Source organism: Scyliorhinus torazame, chromosome 11 (assembly GCF_047496885.1).
Source record: "Scyliorhinus torazame isolate Kashiwa2021f chromosome 11, sScyTor2.1, whole genome shotgun sequence".
NCBI classification, from domain to species: domain Eukaryota; kingdom Metazoa; phylum Chordata; class Chondrichthyes; order Carcharhiniformes; family Scyliorhinidae; genus Scyliorhinus; species Scyliorhinus torazame.
Window position 1 is genome coordinate 113,328,663 of NC_092717.1, and position 24,389 is coordinate 113,353,051.

Here is a 24,389-nt window from a genome sequence, read left to right on the forward strand (position 1 = left end):
AGCTCAACCCCCGGATGGGAGGGAGAGAATGATGGGCTTCTTGGATCGGCTGGAATTTCCCAAGGTGGAAGAGCAGGAAAGGGTGGGACTGGGAGCACAGATCGAGGTAGAAGTGGTGAAAGGAATTAGGAGCATGCAGGCGGGAAAGGCCCCGGGACCGGATGGATTCCCAGTCGAATTCTATAGAAAATATGTGGACTTGCTCGCCCCGGTACTGACGAGGACCTTTAATGAGGCAAAGGAAAGGGGACAACTGCCCCCGACTATGTCTGAAGCAACGATATCGCTTCTCTTAAAGAAGGAAAAGGACCCGCTACAATGCGGGTCCTATAGACCTATTTCCCTCCTAAATGTAGATGCTAAGGTCCTGGCCAAGGTAATGGCAATGAGAATAGAGGAATGTGTCCCGGGGGTGGTCCACGAGGACCAAACTGGGTTTGTGAAGGGGAGACAGCTGAACACGATTATACGGAGGTTGTTAGGGGTAATGATGATGGCCCCACCAGAGGGAGAAACGGAGATAGTAGTGGCGATGGATGCCGAGAAAGCATTTGATAGAGTGGAGTGGGATTATTTGTGGGAGGTGTTGAGGAGATTTGGTTTTGGAGAGGGGTATGTTAGATGGGTGCAGCTGTTGTATAGGGCCCCAGTGGCGAGCGTGGTCACGAATGGACGGGGATCTGCATATTTTCGGCTCCATAGAGGGACAATGCAGGGATGCCCTCTGTCCCCATTATTGTTTGCACTGCCGATTGAGCCCCTGGCGATAGCGTTGAGGGGTTCCAAGAAGTGGAGGGCAGTACTTAGGGGAGGAGAAGAGCACCGGGTATCTTTGTATGCGGACAATTTGCTACTATACGTGGCGGACCCGGCGGAGGGGATGCCAGAAATAATGCGGATACTTGGGGAGTTTGGGGATTTTTCAGGGTATAAATTGAACATGGGGAAAAGTGAGTTGTTTGTGGTGCATCCAGGGGAGCAGAGTAGAGAAATAGAGGACCTACCGTTGAGGAAGGTAACAAGGGACTTTCGTTACCTGGGGATCCAGATAGCTAAGAATTGGGGCACATTGCATAGGTTAAATTTAACGCGGTTGGTGGAACAGATGGAGGAGGATTTCAAGAGATGGGATTATGGTATCCCTGTCAATGGCAGGGAGGGTGCAGGCGGTTAAGATGGTGGTCCTCCCGAGATTCCTCTTTGTGTTTCAGTGCCTCCCGGTGGTGATCACGAAGGCTTTTTTTAAAAGGATTGAAAAGAGCATCATGGGTTTTGTGTGGGCCGGGAAGACCCCGAGAGTGAGGAAGGGATTCTTACAGCGTAGCAGGGATAGGGGGGGGCTGGCACTACCGAGCCTAAGTGAGTATTATTGGGCCGCTAATATTTCAATGGTGAGTAAGTGGATGGGAGAGGAGGAGGGAGCAGCGTGGAAGAGATTAGAGAGGGCGTCCTGTAGGGGGACTAGCCTACAGGCTATGGTGACAGCCCCATTGCCGTTCTCACCGAGGAACTACACCACAAGCCCGGTGGTGGTGGCTACACTGAAGATTTGGGGACAGTGGAGATGGCATAGGGGAAAGACTGGAGCCTTGGGGGGGTCCCCGATAAGAAACAACCATAGGTTTGCCCCGGGGGGAATGGATGGGGGATATGGAATGTGGCAAAGAGCAGGAATAACGCAACTGAAAGATCTGTTTGTGGATGGGAAGTTCGCGAGTCTGGGAGCGCTGACCGAGAAATATGGGTTGCCCCAAGGGAATGCATTCAGGTATATGCAACTGAGGGCTTTTGCGAGGCAACAGGTGAGGGAATTCCCGCAGCTCCCGACACAAGAGGTGCAGGACAGAGTGATCTCAAAGACATGGGTGGGGGATGGTAAGGTGTCAGATATATATAGGGAAATGAGGGACGAAGGGGAGACTATGGTAGATGAACTAAAAGGGAAATTGGAAGAAGAGCTGGGGGAGGAGATAGAGGAGGGGCTGTGGGCAGATGCCCTAAGCAGGGTAAACTCATCGTCCTTGTGCGCCAGGCTAAGCCTGATTCAGTTTAAGGTATTACACAGGGCACATATGACTGGAGCACGGCTCAGTAAATTTTTTGGGGTGGAGGATAGGTGTGCGAGGTGCTCGAGAAGCCCAGCGAATCATACCCATATGTTTTGGTCATGCCCGGCACTACAGAGGTTTTGGATGGGGGTGACAAAGGTGCTTTCAAAAGTAGTAGGAGTCCGGGTCGAACCAAGCTGGGGGTTGGCTATATTTGGGGTTGCACAAGAGCCGGGAGTGCAGGAGGCGAGAGAGGCCGATGTTTTGGCCTTTGCATCCCTAGTAGCCCGGCGCAGGATATTGCTAATGTGGAAAGAAGCCAAGCCCCCGGGGGTGGAGACCTGGATAAATGACATGGCGGGGTTTATAAAGCTAGAGCGGATTAAGTTCGTCCTAAGGGGGTCGGCTCAAGGGTTCACCAGGCGGTGGCAACCGTTCGTCGAATACCTCGCAGAAAGATAGACGGAATGGGAAAAAGAAGGCAGCAGCAGCAGCCCAGGATCGGGGGGGGAGGGGAGAGGAGGAACCAGAAGGACTCTCAGGGTTGTTAATATATACTGTATAGTACGTATAGGTCGTTGCTACAGATAATTATATATTGGACTGTTAAATTATATTTTTGGAGAGTGTTACTTGTGACAAGGCAGTTGTCAATTAGGGCTAGTTTTCATTTTTGTTATTTATTATTTATTCATTTTTTGTTTATAAAATAGGTCATTGTTATTTGTGTTGTTATAATATTGTGTAAAGGATGCACAATGTACTGTGTTGGTTGACCAATAATTTTCAATAAAATATTTAATAAAAAAAAAAGAAGGTAGATGTGGGCAATGCAGTCGACGTTGTCTACATGGACTTTAGCAAGACCTTTGACAAGGTACCGCATGGAAGGTTGTTGCAAAAGGTTAAATCTCACGGAATCCAGGGTGAGGTAGCCAATTGGATACAAAATTGGCTTGGTGACCGAAGCCAAAGGGTGGTTGTAGAGGGTTGTTTTTCAAACTGGAGGCCTGGTACCAGCGATGTGTCTCAGGGATCGGTGCTGGGTCTACTGTTATTTGTTATATATGTTAATGATTTGGATGAGAATGTAGGAGGCATGGTTAGTAAGTTTGCAGATGACACCAAGATCGGTGGATAGTGAAGAAGGTTATATAAGATTGCAACAGGATCTTGAACAATTGGGCCAGTTGGCCAATGAAAGGCAGATGGAGTTTAATTTGGATAAATGTGAAGTGATGTGTCTTGGTAGATCAAATCAGGGCAGGACCTACTCAGTTAATGGTAGGGAGTTGGGGAGAGTTACAGAACAAAGATCTACGGGTACAGGTTCATAGCTCCTTGAAGGTGGAGTCGCAGGTGGGCAGGATGGTGAAGAAGGTATTCAGCATGCTAGGTTTTATTAGTCAGAGTATTGAATACAGGAGTTGGGACGTCGTGTTGAAGTTGTACAAGACCACACATGGAATATTGTGTTCAGTTCTGGTCACCCGATTGTAGGAAGGATATTGTTAAACTAGAAAGAGTGCAGAAGAGATTTATGAGGATGCTACCCGGACTTGATGGTCTGAGCTATAAGGAGAGGCTGGATAGGCTGGGACATTGTTTCCTGGAGCATAGGAGGCTCAGGGGTGATCTTATAGAGGTCTATAAAATAATGAGTGGCATAGATAGTCAACATCTTTTCCCAAAGGTAGAGGAGTCTAGACCTAGAGGGCATAGGTTTACGGTGAGAGGGTAGAGATACAAACGAGACCAGAGGGGAAATCTTTTCACAGAGGGTGATGAGCATCTGGAACGAGCTGCTCGAGGCAGTGGTGGAGGCGGGTACAAATTTTTCCTTTTAAAGAAAGTTACATGGGCAGGGTGGGTAGAGACGGATATGGGCCAAATGCGGGCAAGTGGGATTAGTTTACTGATAGAAACTGGGCGGCATGGACAAGCTGGGCCAAAGGGTCTGTTTCCATGCTGTAAACATCAATGACTCTAATTAGCGAACTCGGGTCGGGTGAGGACAAGTGTTTTAACAGGGATGGAAGTGTGGTGGAGTCGACAGCTCTGGGATTGACAGGGACCTGAATTTGCGAATAGCCCAATCTAGTGCAATAATATCCGAGGACGTCTTCATTGATGAGAGAGCAGATTTTGGGTTATGGAGTAAAGATAATGAAAACATTTTCTGAGTGTTCAGCTGGAGGGATCTATAGGTTATGGAGACTGGATGTTTGATATCATCTTCCGATGAGTGGGATTGACGAAAGAAGCTTCAAAGAATGGGCGCTATGTGTCAGCGGTGTACATATGAAAGTGAATGTGTGGTGTTGCAAAGGAGCAGCATGTACAAACGAGAGGGAGGAAGAACCAATTCTTGAGGTTAGCATGTGTTAGTGTTGGACAACAAAAACTTGAAATGCCAGAAATGCTATCTCCCAAGAATTAATAAAAATGATTTTAGATTTCGGGAATGAGGATGAGATATTGGAACTGTGAATTTGAGACATCAATAATGGTTTTAGCAGTTAGTGCAGCTGAAGAAATGCTGCTCAGAACACGGTGCATTCATACAACACGCATTTAACATCAAAAACACCCAGAGTAACTTCACAAATTGGCTTCAGAAAGAGAGTCTGGAGAGGCTAGGAGGGCAGGCCAATAAATGTCTTCAGAGAATGCTGTCAAATGGCATGGTGGCAAGTTTAAAAAGAGATGGTGAGCTCTGCTTCTGGCTGTAGTACTGATTGATAGCAATGGTCACATGGAATGTCCAACTGCTCTTACTGCAGAAGCAGGCCCTGAACTCAGCAAGGACGTGAGAAAATGTGGAATTAATGTTTTGCTTTCTACCCCACAAAGCTTTATTAGACCTTTCATTCCCAAAGAAACGAGTGAAAGATAAAGAGGAGAGGAAGAAAAAGAAACTCAAAGTGATAAAAACAGAGCCAGAGGATTTGGCAGAATCATCAGGAGGTGAGGGATCTACTGCAGCACCTCCTGAGCAGGTGGTCATAACCAGGCCGGTCAGTGCTCCTGAACAGTAAGTAACTTGCGATTTATTGGATATTTAAACCTCTGATATGTGAGATTGGTGGAGTTCTGAATCTGACCAGTATGAATGGATTGGTTGAGATGCCTGGATTCCTGTTATAGTGAGCATAGGCCCAATCTCATCAAGTGTTCCAGCTACTCTGTTCCTCAAATGAAAGGCACACAGCCAGTGTGGCTTCTGGCTGGAGCACTGGCTACTGGAGATAGTGTAGGGTGAATTGTGTGTCAGCATTTGGTTTGAAGGAGAGACTCTGACTGTACCCTGGTATTTAAAATGCTCTTTCGCCCTTCCCGCGTCACCAGAAAATGCATGCAGGAACAGTAAAAGACATGTCGTCATTGTCTAGAGGAATAGTGCCAGAAGACTGGAGGATAGAAAATGTTGTCCCCTTGTTCAAGAAAGGGAGTAGAGACAGCCCCGGTAACTATAGACCAGTGAGCCTTACTTCTGTTGTGGACAAAGTCTTGGAAAGGTTTATAAGAGATAGGATGTATAATCATCTGGAAAGGAATAATTTGATTAGAGATAGTCAACACGGTTTTGTGAAGGGTAGGTCGTGCCTCACAAACCTTATTGAGTTCTTTGAGAAGGTGACCAAACAGGTGGACGAGGGTAAAGCAGTTGATGTGGTGTATATGGATTTCAGTAAAGCATTTGATAAGGTTCCCCACGATAGGCTATTGCAGAAAATACAGAGGCATGGGATTCAGGGTGATTTAGCAGTTTGGATCATAAATTGGCTAGCTGTAAGAAGACAGAGGGTGGTGGTTGATGGGAAATGTTCAGCCTGGAGTTTAGTTACTAGTGGTGTACCACAAGGATCTGTTTTGGGGCCACTGCTGTGTGTCATTTTTATAAATGACCTGGAGGAGGGTGTAGAAGGATGGGTGAGTAAATTTGCAGATGACACTAAAGTCAGTGACGTTGTGGACAGTGCGGAAGGATGTTGCAGGTTACAGAGGGATATAGATAAGCTGCAGAGCTGGTCTGAGAAGTGGCAAATGGAGTTTAATGCAGAAAAGGGTGAGGCGATTCATTTTGGAAGGAGTAACAGGAATACAGAGTACTGGGCTAATGGTAAGATTCTTGGTAGCGTGGATGAGCAGAGGGATCTCGGTGTCCATGTACATAGATCCCTGAAAATTGCCACCCAGGTTGAGAGGGTTAAGAAGGCGTACAGTGAGTTAGCTTTTATTGGTAGAGGGATTGGGTTTCAGAGCCATGAGGTCATGTTGCAGCTGTACAAAACTGGTGCGGCCGCATTTGGAGTATTGTGTGCAGTTCTGGTCGTCGCATTATAGGAAGGATGTGGAAGCATTGGAAAGGGCGCAGAGGAGATTTACCAGGATGTTGCTTGGTATGGAGGGAAGACCTTATGAGGAAAGGCTGAGGGACTTGAGGCTGTTTTCATTAGAGAGAAGAAGGTTAAGAGGTGACTTAATTGAGGCATACAAGATAATCAGAGGATTAGATAGGGTGGACAGTGAGAGCCTTTTTCCTCGGATGGTGATGGCTAGCATGAGGGGACATAGCTTTAAATTGAGGGGAGATAGATACGACAGATGTCAGAGGTAGGTTCTTTACTCCAGATAGTAAGGGCGTGGAATGCCCTGCCTGCAACAGTAGTGGATTCGCCAACACTAAGGGCATTCAAATGGTCATTGGATAAACATATGGATGATAAGGGAATAGTGTAGATGGGCTTTAGATTGTTGCACCGACCTGTGAAACCATCGAGGGCCGAAGGGCCTGTACTGCGCTGTAATGTTCTATGTTCTATGTGTGGAGTTGGCAAGTTCTCAGATTCTGCATGGGTTTCCTCCGAGTGCTCCGGTTTCCTCCCACAGTCCAAAGATGTGCAGGTTAATAATAATAATCTTTATTGTCACAAGTAGGCATACACATTAACACTGCAATGAAGTTACAGTGAAAGGCCCCTAGTTGCCACATTCCTGTGTCTGTTCTCCCACAAAGGGAGAATTCAGAATGTCCAAATTACCTAACAGCAAGTCTTTCGGGACTTGTGGGAGGAAACCGGAGCACCCGGAGGAAACCCACACAGATACGGGGAGAACGTACAGACTCCACACAGACAGTGACCCAAGGCGGGAATCGAACCTGGGACCCTGGAGCTGTGAAACAACAGTGCTATAGGTGGATTGGCCATGCTAAATTGCCCTTAATGTCTAACGGTTGTGTGGGGTACAGGGATAGGGTTTGGGGGGGGGGGGGGGGGGGGCGTGGTGGGCCTAGGTAGGGTGCTCTTTTAGAATTTCAGTGCAGACCCGATGGGCTGAATGACCTCTTTCTGCACTGTATGGATTCTATGATTTCAAGGGAATCAAGGGTTGGAAGATAGGAAAATGGAGTTCAGACTACAATCAAATCTGCCATGATCTTATCAAATGACAAATCAGACAAGGACCGAATGGCCCACTCCTGCTCCTAAGTCCAATGTTCCCATGTTCCATTTTCCTTGCAGCAGTACTGCACCTCACTCCAGCCAATTATCCACATGCATGGAGATAATTTACAGAACAGATAAGAAACTGTACAACCTGCACTACCTCCCAGCCACAACCAAAACCTCTCCAATCTCAGTCATAGGATTTCAATATTCAGATGGTGTATGCGTTCACTCAGAATCTGAGCTCTAGGTTGTTGTCAACTATGATCGCCACAGCGTATGGAAAAATTGATATTTCATTAGACACCCAGAAAAACAAAGGTTCTCCTCCAAACTTCTTATCGACTAAGACACTGGAAAATGTGAACTACTTTTTGTATCTTGGGAGCTCGCATCAAAGCCAACTTGTTACATCAAAGCACTAATCACTCAAAATCACCATGGTATTCACATACCTAACACTAGTCTCCTGCCTGCTCTACTCAGATCTTGGTCACAGTAGGAGATTCACAGGAGGACAGCAGAAACGCTTTTAGAGATGCCCTCAAACATGTCCACTGGTATGTGGGACACTGACTCGTGACCAAACGAAACAAAGAAACTCATTTGGGAAGGCACTGAGCACACATAGACTTAGTGAGAAATGTTTAGAGGCGAGGTCGAGACATCAGGGGGAGCAAACTTCCAAACAACCCATCTACCCAACCCTTCAAGTCCCACCTGCCCTACATGTGGCAGAATCTGCAGATCATTGACTGGACTTATCAGCTATTTCAGAACCCATCGAACTAGAAAGGGTCATCCTCGATCCCAAGGGACTGCCGAAGAAGGTGGATCCAATTAAATAAAGATAGATGTGCTCACTGGGATCAGGTTAAATTTATCACAGAAATATACCATAGGACTGTTTGATGGACATGGGTTTGAAATTAACTGATATTTGTTCCTCTGTAGCTCAACAATAATTGTATAGAATTTGCCATTTCATTTTTCTGATCTTTCTTGGAAACAGTCTTTGGCAAAAATGGTGTTCTGTCATGCCGAATTAATTTGAATTTGCATTCTGTTGGAGATAGAAATGAAGGGGTTAACTCCCTAGACCACTTTAAAAACACATGTATATATTTTAGATTTATTTGATATATTTGAAGTATTGCAGATAGTGCACATTTGCTTAGGTGCAACAACTCCCTTCACACTTTGTTCTCTGGCTTAAAATAACTTAGAAGAAAATCAGAACATGAGAAAATTGAGCTTACAAGTCAAAAACAAGACAAGTGGTCAAAAAACTTAAGACAAAAAAAAATTATGAAGAATTTACAAAAACAACCAATCCTGAATGACCAGTCAGTTGACAGTTAAACCAACAAAATTACTTATATTATTTTAGAAATGAAATCTTGGTTTTGTTTCACCTTCAACCAAGCATAGTCTAAAAATGAAGCATTACATTTAATAAAAACATTCAAAACAAACAATATTACATTTAGATGACGATTACTTAATTGGTTTTGATGGGGTTAGTTGAGAAATGAATGTTGGCCTAGATACAGAGAAAGCTCAATTCTCTTGTCAAATATCATGGAATTTTCTATCTTGAATAGGCAGGTGGGACTTTCACCTGCATCTTATTTGAAAGAAGTGTCAGGCCAGATTACATAATCAAGCTGTAGAGTTGGCTTGAACTCTCAACCTTGCAACTTAGTAAAGAATTTTATCTACTATACATTTACCAAAAAAAAGTAATTTATCAACTTCTGATACTAAAGCTCAATCCGGAGTCAATTTATAATTTGGCAATAAAAAGCTTACATGAAAAAAATCAAAAATTGTTGATTCAAGCAATATTTAGTATCAGGACCATAAATGCTGGAAGCAAAAGTTAAAATCTGTTATTTTTCCCTGACCTTGGTAGTACAGAGCAAATTGTAGCCTTAACTGTACTCACTCTGTGCTAAACTTTTATATTTTAATTTGAGAAATAAATATACAAAATAAATGCAATTTTGAGAAATATATATTTGTAGATCACAACATCATAAGACATAGGAGAAGTAGGCCATTCGGCCCAAAGAGAGTTTGCTCCACCATTCAATGAGATCATCATTGATCTGAAATGATGATCCTCAATTCCACTTTACTGCCTTATCCTCATAACCCTGGATTCCTTTAATGATTAAAAAACTGTCTATCTTAGACTTGAATATGTTTAAAGGCCCAGCCGCTCTAGCCCTCTGCAGTAAAGAATTTCACCACAGTTTCACTGCCCCTAGAGAAGAAATCCCTCCTCATCACTGTCTTAAATAGGTGAACCCCTTACTCGGAGATTATGCCCTCTGGTCTTGGTCTCCCACAAGAGGAAACAACGTCTTGGCATCTACCTTGTCAAGTCCCCTGAGAATCCGATATGTCTCAAGGAGGTCGTCCATCATTGTTCTCAACTCCAATGAGTACAGCCCAACATACTCAATCTCTCCTCATAAGAAAATGTTTCAATACCCAGGATCAGCCTAGTTAACCTTCTCTGGATTGCCTCCAAGCCAGTACATCTTTCCTTAGAGAAGGGGACCAAAAAACTGTTCACGGTATTCCAAGTGTGGTCTAACTAGTGTCTTGTATAGTTTTAGCAAGAGTTCCCTATTTTTGTATTCCATTCACTTTGAAATAAAGACCAACATTCCATTTACTTCCCTATTACCTGCTGAACTTGCATACTAACCTTTTGTGATTTAATAATGAGGACGCCCAAATCCCTCTGTGCTGCAGCTTTCTGCACTTAAATAATATTCAGCTCCTTCGTCCTTCCTTCCTATCAGCTCCTTCGTCATTCCTTCCTATCAAAGTGCATAACTTCACACTTTATTACATTATATCCCATCTGCTAAGTTTTGCCCACTCTAACCTGTCTATATCCCACTGTAGAGCTTTTGTGTCATCCTCATCTCATGCCTTCCCACCTAATTTTGTGTCATCTACAAACCTGACAAGAGTGCATTCACTTCCTCATTAATATATATTGTAAATTATTGTGGCCCCTGCACTGAATCCTGTGGTACTCCACTAGTTACAGGTTGCCATCCTGAAAATGCCTATCTTACCCCAACTCTGTCTTCTCTTAGATAGCCAATCCTCTGTCCATACTAATATACTACTCCCAACACCATGGGCTGATGCTTACTCAAGAGACTGTCTTTAAATGAAACCTGTAAGTTCTGGGGTACACCAGGGATGAATTTGCATAACAGAGAAAATGGTGACAGTACTGATAACAATTGAATGATTGAGAAAGTAAACATGCATATTCTGAAAGATAAATAGCTAAAGGTTCATTCTGATTGACAAATCATTACAGTACTTGGATAGTATGTAGAAAAGCATGAATCAAGTATTATTGTGCACATGCATACGAATGCACGCACACAGACATGTAAACTTACAGCGTTGTACAATTTGTCAAACTCAGCATAACGTCGCAAGACAAACCATTCATTCCTACCCACTGTCACCAGCACTTTGTACACCTGTGAGAAAGAAAAAAGAACATAAGAACACAAGAAATAGGACCAGGAGTAAGCCATTTCATCCGTTTGAGGTCGCTCTGCCATTCAGTGGGATCATGGCTGATCTTCGACTTCAACACCATTTACCGGCACCATCCCCATATCCCTTAATATTTCTACATATTGAGAACATCATCGATCTGTCTCCAACATACTCAATGTCTGAGCCTCCACAGCTCTCGAGGGTAGATTTACCATCCTCTGACTAAAGAAATTCCTCCTCATCTCAGCTTTAAATAGCCTGCCCCTTATTCTTTTAAAAAAATAAATTTAACGTACCCAATTCATTTTTCCCAATTAAGGGGCAATTTTAGCGTGGCCAATCTACCTAGTCTGCACATCTTTGGGTTGTGGGGGTGAAACCCACGCAAACACGGGGAGAATGTGCAAACTCCATACGGACAGTGACCCAGAGCCGGGATTGAACCTGGGACCTCGGCGCCGTGAGGCAACAGGGCTAGCCCACTGCGCCACCGTGCTGCCCTCCTGCCCCTTATTCTGAGACAGTGTCTCTGGTTCTAGATCGCCAGCTAGGGGAAGCATCCTTTCTGCATCTACCCTGTCGAGCCCCAAAATAATTTTGTATGTTTGGGGGCAGCACGGTAGCATTGTGGATAGCACAAATGCTTCACAGCTCCAGGGTCCCAGGTTCGATTCCGGCTTGGGTCACTGTCTGTGCGGAGTCTGCACATCCTCCCAGTGTGTGCGTGGGTTTCCTCCGGGTGCTCCGGTTTCCTCCCACAGTCCAAAGATGTGCGGGTTAGGTGGATTGGCCATGCTAAAATTGCCCATAGTGTCCAAAATTGCCCTTAGTGTTGGGTGGGGTTGCTGGGTTATGGGGATAGGGTGGAGGTGTGGACCTTGGGTGGGGTGCTCTTTCCAAGAGCCGGTGCAGACTCGATGGGCCGAATGGCCTCCTTCTGCACTGTAAATTCTATGATTCTATGAATGAAATCACCTCTCATTCTTCTAAACTCCAGATATTAAAGGCCCAATCTATTTAATCTTTACTCATTGGACAATCCCTCCAACCTAGGAATTACTTTGGTGAACCTTTATTGCACTCCTTCTATGGCAAGCGGATCTTTCCTTAGGTAAGGAGAGCTAAACTACACAATACCCCAGGTGTGGTCTCACCAAGGCATTATATAATTGCAGTAAGACATCTTTACTCCGATACTGAAATCCAGTTATAATAAAGGCCAAAATACCAATTTTCCTTTTTGATTGCTTGCTGTCCCTGCAGCTTTACTTTTTGGTGACTCATGAACAAAGCCACCCAAGTCCCTTTGACATTCAACACTTCCCAGCCTCTCACTATTTAAGAAATACCCTGCATTTCTGTTTTTCCATACCAAAGTGGATAACCTCGCATTTCTCCACATTGTGGCGAGTCTGCCAAATCTTGCTCACTCACTTAGCCTCTCCAAATCCCCTTACACAGCCATGTAGTCATGGGTCAGCTGTAAACTTGGAAATATGAAATTTAACCCCACATCTAAATAATTTATACAGACCATGAACAGCTGGGATCCAAGTACTGATCCTTGCCAAATCCCACTAGTTGCAGCTTGCACGACCAATTTATTTTCACTGTTTTCTGTCAATTAACAGTTCATTCCTCCCAATCCGATGTGCCCTCATTTTGTTTACCATCCTTTTGCACAGGACCTTTACAAAAGCTTTCTGAAAATCTAAATATACCACATCTACCAGAGTTACTCCTCATCTATTCTGCTAGCTACATCCTCAAAAAGCTCCAACAGGTTTGTTAAACTTTATTTCCCTTTCACAAATCCACGTTGACACAGCCCAATCATACCATTAATATCTATGTGTCTTGTTTTTTTTTAAGAAAGTGAATTAACGTTAATAATTTAGTCCCTATAACTGGCTGTTCATTCAGGCTGAACTTGATAATGCATGACCTGTGTCCTGCTTAACCCCAAGATGAACTTCAAATTACACATAATAGTACCACGACACAATTACACCTTCATTAAATCATGTGCCCACATTGTTAGCACAGTTCACTGGTAAAGAAACATTCATGCTTTCATTGTCCTTCAATCTTCATTCTCAATTGCTAATTAATTAATTAATAATCTATTCATTCATTAATCTTTATTAATGTCACAATTAACACTGCAATGCAGTTACTGTGAAAAGCCCCTAGTCACCACATTCCGGTGCCTGTTCGGGTACACGGAGGGAGAATTCAGAATGTCCAATTCACCTAACAAGCACGTCTTTCGGGACTTGGAGGAAACTGGAGCATCCAGACGAAACTCTCGCAGGCACGGGGAGAATGTGCAGACTCTACACAGACAGTGACCCAAGCCGGGAATCGAACCCGGGTCCCTGACGCTGAGAAGCAACAGTGCTAACCACTGTGCTACCGAGCCGTCACAGTCCAAGTAATTATGACTGCGTGAATGCTTTCCAGCCCCGTTCCCAGTTATACACTGCATAATTTCATCCAGAAATTTGCTGCTTATACTCACTCTATCCTGCACTAAGCTCTCCAGCTCATAGTCTTACCCCCATCAATCACCCAACTACAGTCCTTGCCATCTTTCAATATCTTCTATTCCCAAGTCATCCAGACTAGAAACATTATCTGCAATCTCTCGCTCTCCAAATGCTGTCAGACCTGTTGAAATTGACCAGCATTTTCTCTTTTTGTTTCAGATTCCAGCATCCACAGTAATTTACTTTTATCCTATTGAACCATCATCTCATCCAATTTCCCCTGTTATACCTACTCCAGTCGCCCAACCTCCTCATATTTTGCACAGGGGCTTATTACCTGCAAGGTGAAAGGAAAATGCTAGCTATTATATAAATGGTAACATTTATCATTCACTCTGGCTTTGCACATTCCAGCTTTAATTTTAGCTAGTTTAATAAAATTGTGTATATATATATATATATATGGCCACGCAATAACATATGCATAGAATTAAACAAGCTCCCAAATTGATTACATGGTATGAAAATATTCTAATTATGGAAATAAGCCAAATAGTTTGCAAAGTGCCCTTCGCCTTAGAAAGTATTTAAACATTTTATCAAAAAAACTCCCAGAATATTAGTCAAATAAAGTTTTGTTCAATACTTACAGTGTATCGCTTTTTTTTCTCATGGTGTTCATCAAAGCTGGGAATACTGACATTGGGGTGAGTTGATTTTGAATCCATTTTTGTTCGGTGTCAATTACTCGTTCCAAAACTGAAAGTTGAATTTTATGTGCTTTTATCCAAAACCATTAACTCATGTGCACAAACCTGTACACCCATTAGGTCACCTAGAAAAGAACAAATGATCTTATTTGGACTATAGGAACAGTCGCCATCTACGCATGATGCTGTGTCAGGTTATTAGATTTATTATCACGTGTATGGAGGTACAGTGAAAAGTATTGCTCTGCTAACAGTTCAGGCAGATCATTCCATGCTTGAAAAAAATATAGGACATATGATAAATGCACAATGTAAATTCAGAACATAGTGTGAAGCATACAGGTGAAGCATATGGAGTATAGTGCTAACAACAGTAGAGAAGCTGTGTGAAGAGATCAGTTCAGTCCATAATTGTTTTTAAACAATTTCCTTCTTCTTGACAAGAGGGACTAGGTTTGTGTGTAATCTATACATGCTGTCTGGAGTGAACAATAAAATTCTTCATAGAGGTAGCCTACATTTATTTATTATATCACACCATGAGGATAAAATATATATTTTTTAAACCACTGAGATGGAGACTAAGTCAATGGCAGCCAGGCACATTAAATTCTACAGGTGGCTTGGCCTTGCCCAACTTTTGATACTATTATTGGGCGGCAAATGCTGAAAAGGTGCGGGACTCAGAGGAGCTGTGGGTCCAGGTGGAAGCAGAGTCTGTGAGGGGACAAGACCGGGGGAGGGGGGGGTTCCGCTCCCGTTAATGCCGATGAAACACGCTACCAACCGTGTGGTAGTAGCCACGTTAAAAATTTGGAGGCAGCTCCGTCAACATTTCAATTTCAAAGTTGCCTCAAGACTAACTCCCATCTGTACAAACCAGTTATTCAAGCTTGCTAGGCTGGATGTGGAGTGGAAGGAGATGGGGTTGGAGAAGGTGGTAGATTTATTTTTAGAAGATCGGTTCACTAGCCTGGGAGCTGAAGGAGAAATATGGGCTTACGGATGATGGGTTCAGTTATCTGCAGTTGCTTAGCTGGGATTTGAAATCTCCAGTTGCGTCCTTTACAGCTTTCCCAATGAGGCAGTCTTCTACCTTGCTCAAGCGGATTTTATCCTGCTCATGGTCGGAAGTGGACAGTACATCAAGCATATACCAGCAGATAGTGGGGGAGGAGATGGGCTCGATTGAGGGACTGAAGACAAATCGGGTAGAAGAACTGGGACCAATTTGAGGAGGAGGAAGAAGTTTGGAGCGAGACACTGAGGAGGGTGATCTCGACCTCGTCCTATGCGAGGCCGAGTTTCATTCAGCTAAATGTAATGTTTCGAGCACATCTCACGAGGGCTAGAATAAGCCAGTTTTTCGATGGGGTGGAGGAATAGATGCGATCGTTGTTCAAGGGGAACAGCATACCATACGCACATGTTCTGGTCATGCCAAAGCCAGTGGGCTTCTGGTGGTACTTTATTGACACCATGTCAGCAATCCCAAACATTGGGTTGGAGCTGTGCCCACTGGTAGCGATTCTGGATGCGTTGGAGATCCGGGCAGGAGCAGCGTTCTGGCTTTTGTCTTGTTTGTGGCAAGGAGACTGATCCTCTCAGGCTGGAGGTCGATTATACCGGCAAGCATCTCGACGTGACTGCGTGATCTGATGGAGGTTTGCACCTCGAGGCGGTCAAGTTCACCGTGAGAGGGTTGGCAGCCTTTTATAATGTACTTTAAAGAGTTGGTCACTGTTACCTGTTAGGGGGGTGGGATGGGTTTGGTTTATATTGTTGTGGGGGAGGGGGTTAATAGTGTTATTGTTTGTTTTTTGTAAACTTTGTATAAAAAGTTAAAATTTCAAAAGTATTTCCCCCCCCTAAAAATTAAATTGCACAGGAGACGATGCGTGCCGGCGGCAGGAAATCCTCCCCTGATTAAGTCAGAGGTGGGAAGGGACCGATGGCCGCAGCTCGCATGCACTTGCAGGTTGTCAATTAGGTTCATTAATGAGCCACTTGACACCAGTGATCCTGGAGTCCATCAGAATTTAGTGGACTCGGGGACGTCGCACAGCTGTCCCATGCTTTCTGAAGACCACCCAGCAAACACCACCATGTTTGCCTGCGGCCTCATGGGGTGAAGGTTCTTGTTGCCAAGCACTCAATGCTTGATTGAGAGAACTAGCATCGGGGGGGGGGGGGGGGGGGGGGGGGGGGGGGGGGGGGGCCCTCTTACCTCTTACACCGGTGGACGAAACCCTGTTATCACATTAAAATCAGCCATTATCTTCAAGAGCTGATCCATTAAAGGTATTCTACTGTGAACATACGTTACTTTAAGATTGACATCTGGGGTATGAAAAACCTACTTTAATATAGAGAACATATTCTTCACTTTAAAAGCAATGGGGCTCATCTGTGCAAAGTTTGTGTATTCAGTATAACTGTATTTTCATATTATGCAGTAAAGATAGAACTCTATAGTGCCAAAGGCATACTTCATATACAGTCAACTTTTAAAAAATTATTTCACAGGGTATGGGCATCACTGGCTAGGCCAGCATTTCAACCAATTTATGTGTGGCAGTGTGAGAGATAATAGTTCTGAAACTGCCAGGAACCCCCAAGGAGAACGCGGACATCAGAACGGTTCTCTTTCTGCCACCGGGAGTCAAAGACGGAAGTTATAAAGCAATCAACTGTTGTCCTGCCAAAAGATTCAGACAATCTTCAAACGTTGCAACCACAGAATTAATGAAGAACAATGATCCTACTCTTTCCCAGAACTTACTTGGCCTACTGAATCCACCTGAAAAATGCGAACACTAAGTGAGGAAGCCATTGCAGCTGTCAAACCGAACTACAAGTTTAAACCCTTCATTCCAGAAAGAAGGAACTCAAGCAATGGGCCCACAACAATATCTTAGAGATGGATTTGAAATCTCATCTTTTAAATATCTTTTTATCTTCATCTGCATTCTAATCTTTGTATCTGTATTTTAGGTAATAACTTTATCACTTCCATCAAAGTAACTTTCAGCATTTTTGTAATAACCCAAGTTTTATCTTGTTTATGGCTTGTCTGCTGGGTTACTACATGCACCCACATGCTCGCTCACACACTGCAGGTCTACAGAAGCTGCCTTCTGATAAGGAGATGAAGAAAGAATTGGAGAATGCATCGAGTCCCAAATTATAACACTATTATAGATTGCAAAAATGCAAAGTAAGAAAAAATAGAGCAATCAGAAGTCAAGGAAATTAATGTTTAGAGGTGTCCCTCAGGGATCGGATTGGAGTCTTCGTTCTTTATTATAGTCATAGAAGATGTAGATGAAGGAGAGAGCCATGTAGCCAAGTATGCTGATTAAATGGCACGGGTAGGAAATAACAGGTGAGGTGACAGATCTGGCCCAGCAAAGCAAACCAATGAAGTTGAACAAGTCATGGTACGGCAGTATCTTGGATATAGTGACCATAATGTAATTGAGTTTGAAACCATAATTTAAGAAAGATGGACTTGAGTAAAATGAGAAAGCAGGTAATGAAGAAGTACAGGAATTGATAGTTAAGAGTAATCGAAGCTTGGATGAGATGTGGGAGTAGAGGCATTACAAAGATATTTATACCAATGGCTAATAAACAAAATAAATTTTTAAAAATCAATGGGTATGTCAAAGGACATAACACAAAAGGAAAATGTGTAGATAGCACCTTTAATGTAGAAAAATGCCCCACGATGCTTCATCGAAACATGATCAGACAACTTTTGGGCAAAACCAAAACAGAGATATTGGCAGAATTAATTAGTCAAAAGGAGGGTTTTGGGGACTTCCAGTGACGTCATGCAAGTTGGCTCCCACCAGGGTCTTTGTTTTTTCATCCGTTTTGCGGAGGCCTTTTGTGCTCAAACCCAGCTGGCCGAACTAGATAATGATTATTCAGCGGAATTCTGTCCTAAGTCTCGATGAAAATCCCACTGGAAGGAAAAATAAGTCTGGTAGCCCGACGAAGGAATCAGAGGGAAAAAAGATGGCAGAGGCAGCCATGCCCATCACGGTAGACACGTTTCTGTGGTGATGGCGCAGAACTGGAAAGGTTTGGGAAGCAGATGGGCAGGTAGCTTGAGAGGCAAGGCAAAGAGATAAAGGAGTCTTTTAAAGCCCCATCGAGAATGCATCGAGTCCGATCAGAGAGCAGCTGGGTAAAACTTTGAAGGAGCAAGGCGAAACGTTCAAGGGCATGGTCTTGTTGCAGCATATGGGGTGGTTTGCCTTGCTGGAAGCAGAGATACTGCTCGCGGCAGAGAGCAACAAGGGCCTGAGGGCAAAAGTTGAAGACTTGGGAGAACAAGTTGAGATGAACTGAAATAAGGCAAGTCACCCGGACCCTCCAAATGATAGTCGGACATTGGGGATTCAACAGGATGCATTATTAAGAGAGCAGAAAAACAAACTGGACATAATGAAGAGGAAAGAAACAAATAAGAGTGATACAAAATAAAGTAATGCTAACATTTTCTTTAAAATAATGGTACTTTTCAGGTTCTAAACTGTGCTTGTTTTATTTACGTGGATGAAAATTTCAGTGCTACATATTGCAAATTAATTTTGATTGCAAGGCCTAATTTTGCATTCAGATAAATTTGATGTGATCAATTACAGAGTGAAAAATTGCTGGAAAAGGAACAGCTTATTCATAGTTCAAAAGCAAAATGCAACATATGCTGGAACTTTGAAGGAAAAACAGAAAATGCTAGAAATACTTAGTAGGTCAGCAGCATCTGTGCAGAGAATAAAAATCAATGTTTCAGGTTGATGACTTTTCATCTCACCAGGGACTTGAGCACCTAAGGCAGCCAAGTGGCATAGTGGTTAGCACTGCTGCCTCACAGCACCAGGGACCTGGATTCAATACCGACCTTGGGTGACTGTGCGAAGTTTGCACTTTCTACCCGTATCTGTGCGGGTTTCCTCCGGGTGCTCCGGTTTCCTCATATAAAGATGTGTATTGGGCGTGATAAACTGCATCCAGGGTTAGATGGGGTTACAGGGATAGGGTGGGGCGTGGACCAAGATAGGGTGCTCTTTTGGAGGGTCGACGCAAACTCGGTGGGCCAAATGGTCTCCTTCGGCATTATAGAGATTCTATGATTGAACCTCAGGATAATGGGGCTGCCAGGGGAAGTGTTGAGGCTGCTAGGGGGGAGTGGAGGGCTCAAGGCCAACCGGGTACTTCTCAGTTATTTTCTTGGCTGGGGGGGGGGGGAAGAATGCGATGTTCTCCCCTTTGGAGTTGGATAGAGTTCATTAGTAACTCCGGTTGGACTTCCAGTGGTGGCCATGGAGTGAGCGGTCACACATTTGGTGGGTTCTGCTCAAGGTGCAATTCTTTGGTCCATTCCCACCCGATCTGAAGGGTGTTTGATGGCAAAAGGTGCATGAGTACTGGGGGAATGTAGTACTCCTATGGTTGGACCAATTTATAGCTTACCAAACGAGGAGTGTAACAAACAAGAGGCAGCATCTTGACAGGGAGATTAATAGAGGTGCGACATAGGAAAAGATGGCGGAGACTGGAGGGCAGCGCTGCCCATCAATGGTCTACAGAGCAGCTTGTGAAATTTCTCAACAACCAAGTTCCAGCAGCAAAGGAAGGAGGCCTCAGAGTACCTGAGTTGATGGGGAGCACGAGGATCGTCTGACCTGGCTAGAGGCGGAGATGGGGATGGTGACAACCAGCCAAAACAAAAGGCTGAGGGAGAAGATGGAGGATTTTGAAAACCGCTCCAGGAGGCAAAAGCTCCGGATCATGGGGATGCCTGAGGGTATTGAAGGAGCACAGGCTGCCAAGTATGTGGCGAACATGTTGGAGAAGCTGATGGGAGAAGGGGTGGCACAGTAGGTTAGGGAGGGATGGTGGCGGACATCTTGCGGTGGGCTCGGATAAGTGAGGCCGAACTGGGGGGGGGGGGGGGGGGGGGGGGGGGGTACTCTCGATCCAGTTGATTACATGGAACTTGCGGGGTTGAATGGGCCAGTTAAACGGTCGCGTTATTTCGCACATTTGAAAGCAGATGTCGTGTTTCTTCAGGAGACACACCCGAAGCTGGGAGATCAGACGAGGCTGAGGAAGGGGTGGGTGGGGCAGATGTTCCACTCGGGATTGGACATGAAGACGAGGTGGAGTAGCAGTGCTGATCAACAAGAAAGTGGCTCTCGAGGTTGGTAATATTTTAGCTGACCCTGGAGCACATACGTGATGGTTAGTAAGCTGGAGGGGATGCCTGTGGTCCTGCTGAACGGTTTGGGAGGCTGTAGGTGGAAAAGTTCTTGTACTTTTTCGCAGGTGTACTCCCAGATTGATTTTTTTTTTGTAATGAATAAGGCGCTGTTGGCAGGGGTAGCTGATTCAGAGTATTCGGAGATCGTGGTCTCGGACTACGCACTGCACTGGGTGGATGTGGGTGGCACAGTGAGAGGCTCAGCGGCCGCAGTTGAGATTGGATGTTGGCGGATAAGGGTGTGTGTGAGGTGAGGGCGGCCATCCAAAGCTATGTAGAGCTGAACAACACGGGGAGGTCACAGCCTCCACGATGTGGGAGGCATTGAAGGCCATAGTAAGGGGTGAATTCATCTCAATTATGCGCACAGGGAGAGAGAGGGTTGAACGAGGAGAGAACAAGGCTACTAGATGGGATTTTGGGGGTGGATCGGAGGTACTCTTGTGCTAGAGGAGGCACTATAAAGAAGAAACAGAGGCTCCAGGTGGAGCTTGGGTTGGTGCCCCCAGAGTAGGAGAAAGGGCAATTGCAGAGGCCCAGAAGGGCAGTGTATTTGTATGGAGAAAAAGCGAGCAGGATGTTGGCGCATCAACTAACGAACCAAGCAGCGACGAGAGAGATTGGAAGGGTGAGGAAAGAGAGAGGCACGGTGGTGTCGGACCTGGAGGGGGTGAATGGGGTGTTCGAGGGATTTTACAGAAGGCTGTAAGAGTTGGAATCTCCACTTGGGGAGGCTGATAGGAGGCGGTTCTTGGATGGGTTGGTGGGTCAAATGGGTTTCCAGCCGAGTTCTATAAGAAGTTTGGTGCGGAACTGGGGCCCCTGCTTGTGGGGATGTACAATGAGTCGAGGGGAAGGAAGGTGCTCCCTCCCACATTTTTGCAGGCGCCCATCTCGTTGATTTCAAAGAAGGATGGGGAGCTGGAGCAGTGTGGGTCATACCGCACCATTTTCCTCTTGAATGTGGATGCGAACTTGTTAGCATCGTGGATAGAGGACTGTGTGTCGGATGTGATGAGGGATGGGGGTGGTTTGTGAAATGGCGGCAGCTGTCGACAAATGTGCGCAGGTTGCTCAATGTTATTATCGTGCCCTCAAGAGGGGTGGGAGGTGGGCGTGACGATGGACGCAGAGAAGGCTGTTGATCGGGTCGAATGGGCATGTCTGACGTGCTGGGCCGGGTCAGGTTTAGGCAGGACCTCATGGATTCGGTTCGGCTGCTGTACAGGGTGCTGATGGCTAGTGTCCGGACGAACAAGACATGATCGGAATACTTAAGTTTGAACCGGGGGGCGAGGCAGAGGTGCCCCTTGTCCCCGTTGCTTTTTGCTCTGGTGATAGCGCCACGTCAAGGTGGTGGAGAGGGATTGAGCCAGGAGGGGACAAGAATTGGGTTCTGTTGCATGCAAATGATCTTCTGTTACATATCTCGGAGCCGGTGGGGAGTTTCAATAGGATTATGGAGATCCTGAGGAATTTGGCTGTTTCTGGTGGGTGTAAATTGATCATGGGGAAAAATTAGATCTTCCCGATTAATTCAGAGAGCAGGAGAGGAGGCATGGGGAGATGTTATTCTGGGTGGTGGGCATGGCCTTTCAGTATCTCAGGATACAGGTGATGCGGAACTGAGCCCAGCTGAATAAATTGAATTTGGCATGATTGGTGGAGGATAGGAAATCTAAGAGGTGGGATGTGTTGTCTTTGTCGTTGGCAGAGTGCATGCAGATGGTTAAAATGATGGTGGCCCAAGTTCTTTCCAGAACCTCCCAATCTTTGTTCCCAAGTCCTTTTTAAGAAAGGTGAATGGGGTGATTTTGAGGTTCGTGTGGGTGGGGAAAACGCCATGGGTGAAGAGTGTGTTTTTGGAAAGAGGGGTTGCTGGCAGTGGTCTGCTGAATTACTACTGGGCTGCGAATATCACAATGGTCAAGAAATGGGCAGTGGAGGAGGGATCAGTGTGGGGGCAGATGGGTGTAACATAGTGTAGGGGGACTACATGGAGGGTACTGTTGTTGGCACCCCTCCCGTTCTCACTGGTCAGGTATTCCGTGAGCTCGGTGGTGGTCTCAGCGTTGCGAATTTGGATCCAGCGCAGGCAACATTCGGGTTAGAAAGCATATCTCTGTGGGCGGCGATATGCGATAAACATAGGTTTGTGCCGGTTGGGCTGGATGTGAGTTTCCGAGGGTCTTGTTTGTAGGAGATAGGTTTGTGGGTCTGGAAGAGCTTGAGGGAACGTATCAGTTGCCGAAGGGGAATAGGTTCAGCTACCTGCAGGTGAGAGAATGTGAGAGGAAAGAGGTGCCATCTTCCCCAGGTATGCCAACTCTGGTTGCTACAAGAGGAGCTGTTGCACAAAGATGACATAGTGGAGGGGAGAGTGGCAGATATTTATGAAGAGCTGATGGGAGGGTGGGCGCTCCAGTAGAGGAGATTAGGTGCAAATGTGAGGAGAAGTGGGGCTGGGGGAGGAATTGAGGGCCGGGTTGTGGAAGGAAGCCCTGCGGATGGTGAACGCGTCCTCGTGTGCACGAAGTTAAACCTCATCCAGTTTAAGGTGGTGCATAGGGCCCACACATCTGTTGTGAGGATGAGCCAGATCTATGCAGGGGTGGAGGATAAGTGTGGGCGGTGTGTGGGGGGGTCTGTGAACCAAGTCCACATGTTCTGGGCTTGTCCAAAGTGGAGGGAGTTCTCAGATGTCATGTCCGAGATTTTGGGTGTAGGGGTGGCCCACAGTCCGGAGGTGGCAATATTTGGAGTGTCGGAAGAAACGGGAGTCCAGGTGGGGAGAGGTGCCGATGGTTTGGCCTTTGCCTCCCCGATAGCCCGGAGATAGATTTTGTTTGTGGGACTGGGAGCCGCCAAAGATGGCGGTGTGGGTGACCGGCATGGCAGAATTCTTGCACTTGGAAAAGGTTAGGTTCGCCATATAGGGAGCAGAGGAGAGGTTCACCCGGAGCTGGAAGTTGTTTACCGACTTCTTTAAAGTGAATTAAGGCGTTAGCGGGGCGGGTGTAGAGAGACCCAGGAATTTGTAATGAAGGGATGATGCATCACAGTGGTAATAGCTGACTCGATGGTGAGGGAATCCCACAAGGTTAGTCACCTGGAACATGGGTGAGCCATGTTTTACACTCAGACTTTGATAGCAGGGCCCAAGGAGATGGCGATTTTAACAAAGGGTCCGCTTTCAGCTGGGAAAAGTCCTGGCTGATTAGGGGTGTTGGCACGTGATGGTTACAGGCACAAGGCACACTGGAGGGAAAGTCGGTGAACTTGTATGCCCTGAATAATAATAATAATAATCTTTATTGTCACAAGTAGGCTTACATTAACACTGCAATGAAGTTACTATGAAAAACCTTGGGCGCAATTCTCCCATCGGGAGTCCAAGTCCTGACACCGGTCCTTGGCGCCGCGTAAAAGCGGCGGCGCGTAAATGACGCGACCAGCACCGCTTAAATGATGTCACCAGCGCATGCGCGGTTGCCGTCCTCCCCGAGGCCGCCCCCGCAAGAAGATCTCGGATGGATCTTGCAGGGCGGCGGAGCAAAGGAGGTCCACCTTCAGAATGGCCGGCCCGCCGATCGGTGGGCACCGATCGCAGGTCAGACCTCATTTGAGGCCCCCCCCCCGCTGCAGGAACCCCTCTCCCCACCCCACAGGCCGCCCCCCCCCCCCCCCCCCCAGCGTTCCCACGCAGTTCCCGCCGGCAGCGACCAGGTGTGACGCCGCAGGCGGAAACCCGTCGTATTGGGCAGGCCGCTCGGCCCATCCGGGCCAGAGAATCACCACTCGCCCGTTGCAAACGGCGAGCGGCAATTCTCCCAGCAAACAGCCGTGATTCTCGCCGCGCCGGTTTGGGAGGG

The 24,389-nt window shown here is 45.8% G+C and overlaps 1 protein-coding gene across 7 annotated transcripts in view; it reads right to left on the bottom strand.

Annotated features, from left to right (window-relative positions):
- Positions 1–24,389, bottom strand: part of sgk3 (serum/glucocorticoid regulated kinase family member 3) — a 212,814-nt gene that overhangs the window by 112,683 nt on the left and 75,742 nt on the right. For 6 of the 7 annotated variants that reach the window (XM_072467636.1, XM_072467639.1, XM_072467640.1 and 3 more), the window contains exons 2-3: positions 14,184–14,368; positions 10,939–11,022 (exon numbers count right to left, since the gene is read on the bottom strand). In XM_072467636.1, coding sequence (XP_072323737.1) covers positions 10,939–11,022; positions 14,184–14,261 — 162 coding nt within the window. In that variant the 5' untranslated portion in view covers positions 14,262–14,368. Of the gene's footprint in view, positions 1–10,938; positions 11,023–14,183; positions 14,369–24,389 lie in introns of those variants that run through there. The other variant, XM_072467641.1, reaches the window with a different exon arrangement.